The 13,070-nt window shown below is 51.5% G+C and overlaps 1 protein-coding gene across 2 annotated transcripts; it reads right to left on the bottom strand.

Annotated features, from left to right (window-relative positions):
* Nucleotides 1-605: 605 nt before the first annotated feature.
* LOC8051780 (luc7-like protein 3) lies at nt 606-12,940 on the bottom strand. Of its 2 annotated transcripts, none has more exons than XM_029987399.4 (8): nt 12,777-12,940; nt 11,739-11,845; nt 10,759-10,891; nt 10,462-10,671; nt 8,850-9,014; nt 6,496-7,018; nt 5,736-5,795; nt 606-843 (listed from the first exon to the last, which is right to left on the bottom strand). In XM_029987399.4, exons 1-7 carry the CDS (start codon nt 12,879-12,881, stop codon nt 5,752-5,754), a joined length of 1,287 nt encoding a protein of 428 aa, XP_029843259.3. In that variant the 5' UTR covers nt 12,882-12,940; the 3' UTR covers nt 606-843; nt 5,736-5,751. The 2 variants fall into 2 exon arrangements, with proteins under 2 accessions (XP_029843259.3, XP_029843260.3); XM_029987400.4 differs by having other exon boundaries at nt 606-840; nt 12,777-12,930.
* Between the last annotated feature and the right edge of the window lie 130 nt (nt 12,941-13,070).

Here is a 13,070-nt window from a genome sequence, read left to right as displayed (position 1 = left end):
CTGCGACGCACTTCGTCGTCATGTCCGAGAAGTTCCACTGCAAGGGATGCTAAGCACGCCAGTCGGTCGTTGCTGGTGTTGCGATGACCACCATACCAATACGTCGCACGGCTGCTTAAAGGCCCGTTCCCACATTTACGTTTCCTTACGACCGGCACCACCTATAAGCTGACCCTGAAACTGCATTTCACTAGAGTATAGTAGGTTTTGCAGCATTTGCAATACTGAATGTATGTACCATCTATGAGAAATGGATTGCTTATAGCATTGTAAAAAGTTTCCTAAGCTAAGATACAATGATGCGCAAACAACATAGAAAATGTGCGGAAATTCCAGGTGTCCTACGGCCACCCGACAGATGGCGCTCTCGTTGTAAGAGATTTTAAAGTATTAAGGCACACGGTTGTAAACAGTTGTGCCTGTTTGAAACAGGATGAATGGACGCCAACGGCCGTACCCTTTATAACGGGCGGTAGCTGGCGCCACCTAGTTTAGAAACCGAAAAGCCTTAAAAATTAGTGCCGTTGCCCGACAACCATCTTGGCGGCTGCAAGATCGGCGTGCGCCGAAGAGGCCGAAGCCGCAAATAAGACACAACGGGTGGCTACAGTACCAGTTTTTAATGTGGCCTCCCGCCCCTCTCGGCGAAACTTGCTCCGCGTGGGGTTAGCTACGAGTTTGTCGTCCGCTCGCCGGAGCGGGGACCACGACGAGCAATCTCTGAAAGGGAGGAGAGGCTTTCTCCAGAGAGGACAGAATGCAAACAGGCACCTTCTTTGGCCGGTCCGCTCGTCCCCCCGGGCAGTCCCGGCCGACGTCCCTCGCCCGGCGCCTCCTCTTCTGCTGCGAGGTAAGGCAAGGCGCTGCTTTGGAAGGGCACTGGCCAAAGCGCCACCCGCGCCCAAAGAGGCAAACCGGCGGGTGCCGACTCGGCCATCTGCCCTCGGTACCGTGCGCCACCCGCCCAGAACCGGCGGGGAATGCTGTCTTGATGCGAGGCAAGCTTTCGCGGCGCACGCTGTTTACGAACAAGCCAATGTTTGCCCACGCTGGGCACGAGCATTGCGCTTGCGCAGAAACCAAGTTTTGGAGACGCGTCTGCACGTGCATCGGGGCCGCACGTTGGTCTATAGTGGGGGTCTCTGAGACATTTTTGGCTAAGGCCTCGGAGCGAGGATCCATCGCTGTCCCAAGGGCCGGAAAACAATTTGAGTAAATGTGAATGTGGAAAAACCAAATAAATAATCCTAGACAAATGACTAAATACAAAATTGAAAGTAAGACTAAACATTGAGGTGGTTGAATACATACCATTCATTTTGAAACTCAATATTTAGCTAATTATGACATTACATAATTGAGAACCAAAAAACGTGCGAGGCATACATCAAAATGCGTAGGAACTTTGGCATGTTCACACAGGGCAGAAGACTAACGAGAATGATAGAACTATACTAAGCACAACATACATGTAAATGCATTGGAATTTTAACATACATAGTTACGCTGCTATGAAAGAAAGGACTGAGGATATGCTCTACATTTCTCTCATCTTTTTCTGGTATCTTTGTTTACGCACTTGGTGCGCACTGTGGTGCTGTTCAGTACGTGCACTTATTGTTGTGCTGGTAGCAGGGCGCCTGCTGGAAGCGGACCAAGGTTTGGAGACCCCGGTCTATAGGGCCGTAGCAAAGTCAAATATTTATCGGCCGACTGATGGTAGATATAAATTTGTAAAAGAGAATAATAATTAAAAAGAAAGCTACCAAGCACTTTGACAAGACACTGAAACCACAAGCTAAATTTTTCCCGTTTAAACTCTTTTACTTCTTTCAGACGCTCCGTTACCTCATGCAGACAGACGCTGCAGCGCTGCTTCATGCTCGATGCAGGCATTACATGCGTCGCTTCTTACGGGTGCGCCTGCGGAACGGCTCCCCCTTCGCCCATAGGATATGTAACAATCACTCTGGAGAGAAAGGTTCGCCATTCTCCCCGTGCATTTCGGCCGCGTCAAAATGGCAAGGCGTCACAATGGCGGGGCATGTGAGCAGACGTCGGTAGTACCATTATCGCTGGCGAACCTTTCGTAAACACGAAAAAGCGGCAAAATATAACTTGCAAAGTCAGTATCCTGTCTTTCTTGACTTCATTTCGTAAGGGAGCGTTGCGGCAAAACGAGTGCACCAAACCCTTCGTCTTCCAGTCTTCTGTCGCCCTCTCGCTTCGGTTTCGCCCGCCCATTTCGCGGACACTTCCAAAATCCTCGCGGTCCGACGCCACACTTCGTTCCACCCCGAGTCCAGATGCAGCGGACGTTACGAGCCGACGAGACCGGTCGGACAGCGTCAAAAGCGCGCAATCATGGTGTTCATCATGTTTCCGTACGTGTTCCATCATCTCTGAACAAATCATAAACAGAAGAGCTCTTGTGACCTGCGCTCCCGCCGCTGCTTTATTGGTTCCATTACCTCGTAGTGTCGAATGCGCCCGGACTTAAGCCGAAACGAAGTGTAACGTCGGTGGTGTGCTTGAACGACGTCTGGCGCCCACGTCGTGCAACTGAAACCTGAGGCAGAACACGTCGGTTCCCTCTCTCGTGTCCAGAGGGCGCTACTGCCGTGGCGCACAGTGCCGAGGGCAGAGAGCACCGTGCGGCCCCCCAAAAAAGAAGAGAGAGTGAGAGAGTGGCGAGGAGGGAGCGGCTGCAGCCCACCTGTGTCGAGACGTCGATGGCGGGGGAGGCCGTCATGGCAGGGCTGCGTTTGCGCGGCCGTTTACACACTCACACCTCGTCTGCTTGTTATCAAACCTCTCAAAGCGACATTCGACTGCTAGAAATGAGAGCACAGGCGTCACAGGAAAACAAAAAAGAAGTGATGAAGAAAAAAAGAGAGCTAAAAGAAAGCATCCCCACAATGCAAGCACCCCACAAGACGCAAGCATTCCCCCCCATTCCCGGCTGCACTCTGTGGAACCTAGAAGATAGTTGAGGTGCATCCTGAATCAACGACACGAAGCTCAGTATATGCGGTTAATTTTAGCTCGTTCGTAGACTACCCCCGGGAACAATTTATGCCAATCCGAGGAGTTGGTAGCCGCAGCACGCTCGCAAGATATCTACGCATCTATGGCGGAGGATCCCAGGATCAGCACTAACATGTGCCCAGTTTTGCCTTAACCTAGTGGTTTTGACCACGCTTATCTGAATTACACTGCATGTTGCAGCAAACTATAGAAACACCCAAAGACCGACTAAAATTAATCAGTCTACAAAGATAACAGAATGGCGGAACCATCGGCAACCAGCGTTCCACACAGATTCATCTTCATGTCGACGACAAGAAAACCACAGCTTCGAATTGCAACCGACTTACAGAAGGCAACGAACTCCGGCTTTTAGCCGCGTACTACCCCATTATTAACGTGAAACATTCTTTGGCTAGGAGTTCGGCATTTCGTGAAGCCCAAAAGTAAGGCCTGGATAAAAACTGGGCCGCAAGGATCACCACGGATTGGTTGACAAGTGGGAGAGGAGGAAGGGAGGCAGGGTGGGAGAGGAGGAGTGGGTTAGAGGGTTCTGGAAGATCACCAGGTTTATCATTTCATGTGTGCGCATGCCACGCATGAAATCCTCCGATGAAGAGCGCCATGAATGTAGGTGTCTGGCCGAACAGGCTAGACGTGCTTCTAGAACTATCACCTGAATGGTAGAACGTTTCACCTATGCAACACCATTGCCTCACAATTTCTTGCAAGTAATTTGCTTTGCTTTGCAAGTAATTTGCTCAGAATACTACAAGTTGATTTTTGGTTGAGAGGTGCAAGTGAAAGGTTCTATATCATTTGTCCCAGAAAAAAAAGAATAACATTTTGTGAAATTTAATTCGACAGATGGTCACAAACTGAAAAAAGAAATACACACTTCCACCCAAGATGGAGCACAGCTGAAATATAAATGCACCTGGTTTATGTTTTGATCCTGGAACATCTCCCAAATGCTTTAACTACTGCACTAACTAGTAGACCAAACCAATGCTATCAGTTGCCAGCAATCCAACGAGTTAGGTTCACACTGAATATGCTGAAGTACTAGACTGGGACCAGCTCGATTACTTTTAACTTGAAAAAATCGAACAGCTCGTCCCACTCAACTCTGCAAATCTCACGGAACTTTTGTCCAGCGTCGATCGTTTCGCCACTTCGTCTAAATTGCTCAATTCACTTTCGTATCGCCATCTTTCGTGGCATGTATTGTTCTTTGCACGAGCTACCTTTCCTTGTTTACGTGGCGCATTGCAGCACACTCCGTGCATGTGTGCTGTCCTCGCACAGGTCTCCCATTCCGCTTGCGCGGCTAGCATCGTTCGAAGCAACGGCCAGGGATGTCTCCCGAAGCGTGCTGCGGCCACCGACGCCTCCAACAATGAGAGTCCAGCCCACCCCTCTCCGAGGCTAAGCAAGCAAAGTCGCGCACACAACCCCCCGAACCATAAAAAATCCTGCCCCAAACCGGCAATGTGCCCCTTCCTAAGCCGGCGGCGGCTAGGCCTCACCCCCGGCAGAACTTACTTGTGAACACAGAGACTTGGCGTTTGTTTGGCAAAATGTTTGGGGGGGGTCACAATTGTTTGGTGCCACCTTCGCAAGGGCACCAAAACCTGCCTCCTCTGAAAGTAAGAGCCCGCCGCTTGAGAAGACGTCTGCACTGTTGTCGTCCCCACGGGGCCACGCCCGGAGGGGGAGGGTCAAGCCCGCTTCGGGTAGGGGGAGGGGACACCACGGACCAGACTGCCACCGCCCTCCGCCCGAGAACTTCCCCCGTTAGAGCCACAGAGTAAGCGACGCTTGGGGTACCGACTTTCCGTTTCCCGAGACTGCCCCGCCATTTTGTTGCCTGCTGCACGCTGGGTGCGATAGACTTTCACGTTCCGACGCACGTGCTGACCCCAGCACCTCGTATATCTTGGATGCGACGCATTCCATTCCGTCTCATCCGCGCGAGTTCACGACACGAGGAAAATAAAACGAAGCAAAACAAATATGATACACACTACTTATCGCCCTGCATTGTTTGCGTATATAACGAAGCAAAACAAGTATGATACACACTACTTATCGCCCTGCATTGTTTGCGTCACGGCAACTACTCTTCTATTTGTCGGTACTATTTCATGTTCTGCACCTCGGATCGTCGTAATGCGCCGGAAAGACGGAGCAGGCGTCGCAAATTTCCGGAACGGTCCGGTATCGGCAATAGCTAGCTTTCGAAAATGCGACGTCTCAGACCCTAGACGTGGCGTCGGTAAGCTCGGGCGAAGTTGCCTCGCCCTGTTGCGGACCATTACAACGCTTCCGGCGGAAGGAAAACCGTTAATTGCGATTTCGGGTAAGGCTTCGAACGACTGGTGACAATGATATCAGGCACAGAGTTTATATGGCTAGGTTCAGTTTTAAACCGCAACCAACCGCTGCAAAGGATTTAGCCGAAAGAATCCAATTCAATCCGACGAAGCACCATCGGACTCCGAAGCGTAGCCTATTTAGGTGTCCCCTCCCCCCAACCAGAGACCCCGCAAGAAGAGAAGCAAGTCCTCCCAACAGTTTCCCCGCTCTTTTGCACTTGCCTGATGGGCACGTCTCGCCGTGAGCGAGGGCCAACGGCCGGAAGAGAGGCACGAAAGCCCGCCCCCCCTCCCCCAAAGCGAAAGAGAGGCGAGCGCAGAGACACCTACCTGTGGTCCCGCGCACTCACTTGTCATCTCGGTGCCTGGGGCTCGCGTCTCCATTGGTCACTGCATCGAATAAAGCGTCGTCGAATCAGCCTCGGGACGCTCCGACCGCGGCGCTTCACTCGACGCCCGCTTTCTGGGTCTAGGGGAGCGTTCCCTTATTCCGTCCCCACAAATCGTGATTCGTCCGACCGGCACGATGTCCAGCGGCATTTAAGGATTGTTTACGCCGAGACGTAGTGAAAACCAGACCCAGTGCAGCCTGGCATTCTGATGTCGCCGATGCAACCGGTGGCAATCGGCATGGTTTGATCGCAACAAATGCCACGTTACGTCCCGTCTCTGCAAACGGCAGTAACGAACCCAACGAGTTCTCTATTGCCCTTTGCATTCGTGATGACGACGACCCTGACGAGAAAATAGCGCGGATGGCCGACCCTCTCGCAAGCCGGGAGACCCTCCCAATCGTGCCACTTGCATCACGCAACCGTCGTAGTTGTACACCGTACCTGGCGCGGATGGCCGACACTTCCGCGAGCTGAGACATTCTCCCAATCAAGCCACTTGCGTCACGCAACCGACATAGTCGTACAACGTACCTGGCGCGGATGGCCAACACTTCCGCGAGCCGGGACAACCTCCCAATCGTACGACTTGCGTCACGCAACCGACGGAGTCGTACACCGTACCTCCAAGTGCGAGAAAACCGTGAACGGCCCCCGTAAACGATCATTTGGGCACGAGTCGTTTACGAAAAGCGTACCTCTCGAAGACGACGAGCCGCCGCCCCGGTCCCGGCTGCGGTCCCGGTGGTGAGAGTCCTCCCTCCGGTCGGACCGCCGGTGCCGGTCGTGCCCCGACGACCGGTGAGACGAGGAGTCCCTGTGCGAGCGGCTCCGCTCCTCCGAGCGCCGGCTGCTCCGCCGCCGCTCCCCGTCCTCTTTGCGCCGGTCGTCGTCCCGCTTACGCCTATCCTCGTCCCGCTTACGCTGGTCGGCGTCGTCCTTTCGCCGGTCGCCGTCCTCTCTGCGCCGGTCCCCGTCGTCCCTGTGCCGCGAGCGGCTGCGCCGACGCCGCTTGTCGTCTTTTTTGTCGTCCCGCTTGTCCTCTCGCCTGTCCTCCCGGCGGTCGTCCCTCTTGTCGTCCCGCTTGTCGTCCCTGCGGTCGTCCCGCTTGTCGTCTGTCCTCCGTGAGTGGGAGCCGTCGTCGTCTCTGCGTCGCCGGCGCTCCTCCCGCTCGCGCTCCCGCTGCTTCTCTTTGTCCTCTCGTTCCTTTTCGCGTTTGCCCTGCGACGCAAGAAGACATTGGGGCACAGCCGATTCCGGGATGCTTCACAAACTAAGAACAAGAGATTTCACACTCGCAAAAATCTTAAGGAGCAGTAAAAGCCACATTTGAGAATATTTGCCGCTTGCTTTGTTAGGTCGCCAATTTTTCCTGTCATTTTAGTGCGCAAACTTTATTTTTTGAGGCACCCTGTACTTTCCTCGCTCGAGCGTTTGTGCAAGAGAACACTTTAGGGAGTGCAACTGAAAGGGACCCTTTGGAGCATGCCACAGCATGGGTGGGTGACTTACCACAATTTACTCAATGCCTCCTTGAACTTAGCATGACCCATGTGCTGCTTACCGTCATTGAAATCATCAGTTTTAGGGCGCAGCTCCTAGGCGCCCGTTTCCTACTAGAGCGGTGTCGCCTTTGGCGTAAACCGTGCGATGCATTATGGAACGTTTCCCATAATGACGTCACACGTGACGTCACAAGGGTCCCGAAGAATTGTCACGAAGGTCACGACGAATGTCACAACCTTCACAGTGACCTTTGTGACGTCACAAGTGACATCACAAAGGTCACGAGCGACGTCACGAAGGAGGGAGAGGAGAAGGAGAGGATACCCTCCTCTCCATACCGTCCCCTCCTCCTCCTCAAGAGCTGCGCTCTAATTCGGCACTGCAGAAAATTGTAAAAGTCTTCCATTGTTTTAGTTTCTTACCTTTGTTGCACTCAAAGTACCAACTTCAAATTTGCATACATACATTAGACCAGTAAAAGACAGACTTGAGAAAAATTACCGCTTAATACAGCGAGTCATTGAGTTTTCCATACTTACTTTAGCGTGGAAACTTGTTTTTGGGACGCACTGTACTTTCTTTGCTCGCGCGCACTTACAACAAGCCTTTGGAGACTGGAACTCTTTAGGCACCCTCGGTGCACTGGAACCTCATAGGAGGAGGGCAATATACAACCCTCTCCTCGACGGCTTGCTTCAGCTTGGCGCAGCGTATCTGTGGCTTACCGTCAATAACAACAGCAGTTTTTCATTTCTTATTTTCTTTGTACTCGAAGTCGTCTCAACTTCGAGCACAAAGAAAACTTCTTTGAGTAAAATTCACCGACACTAATTGGACCAGTAAAAGACTCATTCGAGAAAAGATGCTACTTGATACGTTCAGCGCCTTCAAGTGCTCCATATTCAAAGAATTGAACAACTACAAGCTTAGCGATTGTTTTAAATCTGAACGAATAAGAAAACCAACTTTTTTGACCGAATTAACCTTCCTACAAAGTTCTATGATTGTCCATTCCACTCGTCATGCGGACCGCCGGAAGGTTTCCAGATGTTAAAGTAACTACAGACATCAAATACTAAAATTTATGCTTTTTAACCTTTTTTTTAATTGTCTAAATCGGAAAAAAATAAATATAGAAACAATTTCATCTGAACTTCGTTGTATGTTTTTAAAATGAGAAAGGGTGTTTATGCTGTTTGTGCTTTTCGCTCAGTGTTTATAATACGACAGACAAAGTGTGTTTATGCTGTTTGCAATATATGCCTCTTTTTTACTTTTTTGAACACTTAATTCTTTACGGCTTTGGTAAGGGGGCCGAGGGCTGTTCAAGCTGACTATGAACAACTCTTTTTCCTCGACCTCCTCCACCGATAATATATCCTACTGTTAATGAAAAATAAGCAATTATTAGTATTATTAAGTCACTGATATTGGCAGAATGTGTTAGTATGTCCATTCCTCTTTGAGATCCACTGTACTTTCCCAGCTCGAGCGCTCGTGCAGGCAAACCTTTTGGAAAGCGTGTCAGGAAGGCTGGAAGACGTACCACCATTTCCTCAACGGCCTCCTTAAGCTTGGCATAGCCCATGTGCTGCTTCCCCATAAGGTGGTCGTCCACTCTCTGCTGGGCATCTCCCACGATGAGGAAGGCTCCGCAGATGTCGCATACCTCCATCTGCTTCTCCTGGGCCGCAGCCAGCTCCGCCGTTTGCTGCGCACCAGGGAAGCATCCCTTTCAGGGGCCGCGCCACCCTACCCACACTTCGGTAGGATGAGGTAGTGTGCGGACATTCGAATTTAAGGGGCTATCCCGTTGCAGAGAATGCTTCAAAAAGCACAAATATTGCAGCCGTGTGCTTAGGAGGAAAGCGCACTTTGAAAGTGGAACGGTGCACGCGCTTGTGTGGTGTACTTAAGAAATGGAAACTTTGTGAATGTTGACATATACATTGCAGCAAAATTTTTTAAAATTAAACTGGGTATTATGTGTGGATGCATGTTAGGCAGAGATGCTCTGACAACCTGCAATAATATTTCGTGACTGGAGAAAAAGTGTTTGTGTATAGCGAAAATATTTATAAATCCCCTCAATTAGGTATAGCTGGGCATTTCATAGGTTTAACTTTATGTCAAATGCGTCATTTACTTGCCAACCTAATGTAGACACTGAACTTTCTGAGGCTATAGTTGGTAAATATAATTAGATTGAAATTAATTTAGCTCATAAAGGTTTGGGAACAACCTTGACGAGTTCAGCTGGGTTTTCGTGTAAGCATGGTACAGTAGTGAAAGGCTTAGAGAAACTATAAAAAATTTGATTGGAAAACATTTGGCCAAAACCACTATTCACTTTAAACTCGGAATCTACATTTCGCACACGACTAGGATAAGGTCCAGCCGAAGTGTAGTATAAGAACGGTAGGATAAGATATATTGCCAAAGTGTAGAATAGGACTGGTATGGAAAGATCCTTCTGAAGTGTATGATAAGGCCAGTATCATAACACCCTGCCCCACTCATTTCATCCAGAAACCAGAGGAGTTACCCCAGATGCACACAAACCACCGTCAAAAGCAAGCACACACAAAGTACCTCTGTGAGGTGGGGGCACTGAAAACTGCGTCCGCAACCATCTTGCAGTGCCGACGGGCATGGGACAGTATTGACGATTTCGTTACAAGCTCCCCTAAAGCATTATAATTGCGTTGCAGCTACTGAATCACATCTAACGGGCGAATCGAGATGGGTTGGATCGAATTGAAACAAACTGAAGCAAGAGTGAAGGCCATCTGGTTGAAGACGGCGTTTGGAGCTCCGTGCTCGTCCTTCCAAGCCGTGCGACTGCATAGGCATCCCAAAAACTAACTTCTGCCCTCCAAAAATCACTTTTTCTTTAGCGCAACACTCGCGTAGCAAGACAGATTTTGGGTTCGGACCGATTTTGAGATGTCGACCCCAAACCAGAAGCATGTTTTTCGGAATCGCCAAAACAAGTCTCGCAAAAAAATATTGCACTAAAATATATATACTTTTTGGACAAAGTTCATTTTACTATGAATGCGGGTGTCCCACCTAGGCCCAAACACTTAAATTTTTTTTTAATCTGGAAACTAGTTTAATTAGAATTTGCAATGCCGGCCCCTGCGCCGTCTGCCCACCTTGAGCCAGTGGGCGGTGTCCGAGTCCTTGTCCAGGGCCCTGCGCTCCTCTTTGAGCTGGTCGCACAGCTTCATCACCCCCTGGGCTTCCTCCACCTTGCCCTCGCAGCCCAGCTGCTCCACCTGCTGGAGCAGCCCCTGGATCCGCTCGTTCAGTACAATCACCCGCTCGTCCGTGGGCTCCGAGGGCTCCCTGGGCTTGATGCCACCCTGCGACGGAGCGCAGCCAGACGCCCCCGACCCTTCAATCGGGCCGCCTCGCGGTGCGACCGCGGATCGGGGCAGAGCCCCACCCACCTCCTGGTTGCTCAGGGAAAGCCTCTGGCGCGCCCTGCGGATGCGCTTCTCCACGTCCGACAGCATCGACTGGCAGAACTGGAGGAAACCCTCCTCATAGCCTTCCTGTTTGTAGCGGCTGCTCTCCTCGTACCTGCGGCAGTTGGAAGAGATGCGACGTTGTGCCTGTGCAACACCGTACGCCCTACCACCACGTCTGCTTCGCCCAAATTACGGTCGCTCTCCTACCTCCCGGAAAAACATCCTTTCGATCCTTGCTCCAGGCAAAAGGCAGTGAGATGGAAGTTACGGTGCCGAAAACACTTCTCCAACTCGGATATTTATCAAGCCTTTGTTCGCAGCCTCCTTGATTTCTGCCTCGCGATGTCACGGTCGGCACATTCATACTTTGTTCCACCTTACGTCCGGAAGAAGTCAACGCCACGAGGTGATGGGACTGAAAGGGCAGCATCAAAAGTGCAGCGACGGGGTGTTCGTCGCGTTTCTGTACATGTCCTGTCATTGCCGAGCCACCCATCGTGTAGAAGGAAGGCCCAGTAATTCGCCTTTTGACACTGTTTGATTGGACCCATCAGCCTGTAGCGTTGTCTGCTACCCTGGTGGTGGAACGGTGGCAGAGCTGGATGCGGGCGACACCAGTTCTACTGTGCGCTCTTCTGCAGCCGAACGGCCGACGGAAACTACGGCAGCCACAAGTTGGGACGTTACGACGACGGCGATTTTTGCGCATGCTCTGACCTACAGCAGGGATCGTGGCAAGTGACTAAACGGGCCGCTGACTCCCGTGACCACTTCCGTGTGTGGGCGTGCAAGACGATAAACAACACACCAGCCAAAGACATGTTCTAGGCATGGTAATGGAAACATGCGGGATGACTGCGCACAGCCGTCAGTTGCTCGAACGTCCACTGGGCGCAGTGAACCCACACGGGAGTGCCGCCATTGTGCGGGAAACAGGACTTCCAGAGAAAAAAACTCACTCCCTCTTAAGCCGCTCGTCGTGCACCTTGTTGCAGGGGCCCAGGTCTGCCTTGGTGTTCACGAACAGGTCGTTGGGGCAGAACTGAGCCAGGAAGTGTTTGCACACCTGCGGAAAAAACAACAACGGGTTAAGCTCGCACAAAGAATCGCCAGCAAGGCTCAGTGATGGAGGCAGCTTTTTTGAGCATTCGAAATGCCCCGAGTTTTCCTTCTTGCTGTCCTGTGGTCCCGAGTTTCGGCTTTCAAATCAGAATAGTTCCAAAACTGGTCTGGCCCGCTCGCACATCTTAAAAGCTTTCGAGAGGAAAGGCCGCTTGATCAGAAATGAAAACAAAGGGTACACACGCGCCTGTTACATCGACTAACTGCTCGACTCTGATTTTGGAAAGTTCTTACCAAGTGTGTGCCCGAAAGTACTACTACCGCCATCAACGAGCGGTGGCACGATGCAGCCAGCTAGCTTGTCTGCACCGACGAAGGACGGTGGCGCATCGTCGAAAAGTCAGCAGAAAAATCCCATTTAACTTCTTGATTCGGGGCAACTTATTGTGCTGAAACTTTCCCGTCCCCCACCCTTTTAGCGTTCTGCGCAAAGTCCACCAACGGAATTCCTTTTTGGCGACCGGGTAGAACTGCTATTGCCGTGATCGTCACAACGTCAAGGAGAGGCACACAGTGCCTGAAGGATCAAATGCGCGGTTCCAACGAGCGGTTCGAGAAGATCGGACCAGTCTCTGCGAGTAGGTCGCACAAGCAACGACAAGAGGCTAGTTAGCTCGAGGGCATTGCAGCAACACGCCGTGGGCTCATGTTCTCTCATGACGGGCGCGGGTAGGTTCGTGCCAAAGGAGTGTATAAGGTCGGCGGGTTCGCGGCATCCGCGCCAAAGCCGGCAGGGGGTTTTCCTCGAGCGCTACTGAATCGAACGACGCTCAAATCTACCAGCGCGGGCAACCCACGGCCAGCGGCGGTGTTTGTTCGCGCCGTTCGCCAACTCGACTCCCACGACTCGATCGCCGACAGACAAAGATACTTACGTCGGGATCTTCCCAGTTGCAGGTGTTCTTTTTCTCTGCGGGCGCGAGATTTCGGTCCCTGCCCATCAACTCATCGAGCAGTTGTTTGGCCGAAGCGAGCGCCATTTTCGACCGTGAAGCCGCAGATAAGTGCGGGCCTGCAGCGCGGGCTCGGGCTTTGCCGTGTTGCGTTGTTTTCTTGAGCGTGCCGATAACGGTCACGTGACATCACGTGCGTATGTTTATTCACTCCAGTGTTATCACGTGACTGATGTCAGTTTTGCAGAGCGTTTTGTTCGCAGCATTCAAGATATA

This window comes from Ixodes scapularis, unplaced genomic scaffold, assembly GCF_016920785.2.
Source record: "Ixodes scapularis isolate PalLabHiFi unplaced genomic scaffold, ASM1692078v2 PGA_scaffold6__148_contigs__length_123643588, whole genome shotgun sequence".
Classification (NCBI taxonomy): domain Eukaryota; kingdom Metazoa; phylum Arthropoda; class Arachnida; order Ixodida; family Ixodidae; genus Ixodes; species Ixodes scapularis.
Note: the sequence above shows the minus strand (reverse complement) of the source record. Positions and strands in the feature narration are given on the sequence as shown.

What these genes read in the sequence shown, in the direction of transcription:
- LOC8051780 (XM_029987399.4), bottom strand. Translation starts at nt 12,881, where the DNA reads ATGGCGCTCGCTTCGGCCAAACAACTGCTCGATGAGTTGATGGGCAGG. An exon ending in GACGAGCGGCTTAAGAGGGA is followed by an intron (nt 10,892 to 11,738) that starts GTGAGTTTTTTT and finishes CAACTGCCGCAG; the next exon opens with GTACGAGGAGAGCAGCCGCT. An exon ending in TTTCCCTGAGCAACCAGGAG is followed by an intron (nt 10,672 to 10,758) that starts GTGGGTGGGGCT and finishes GCTCCGTCGCAG; the next exon opens with GGTGGCATCAAGCCCAGGGA.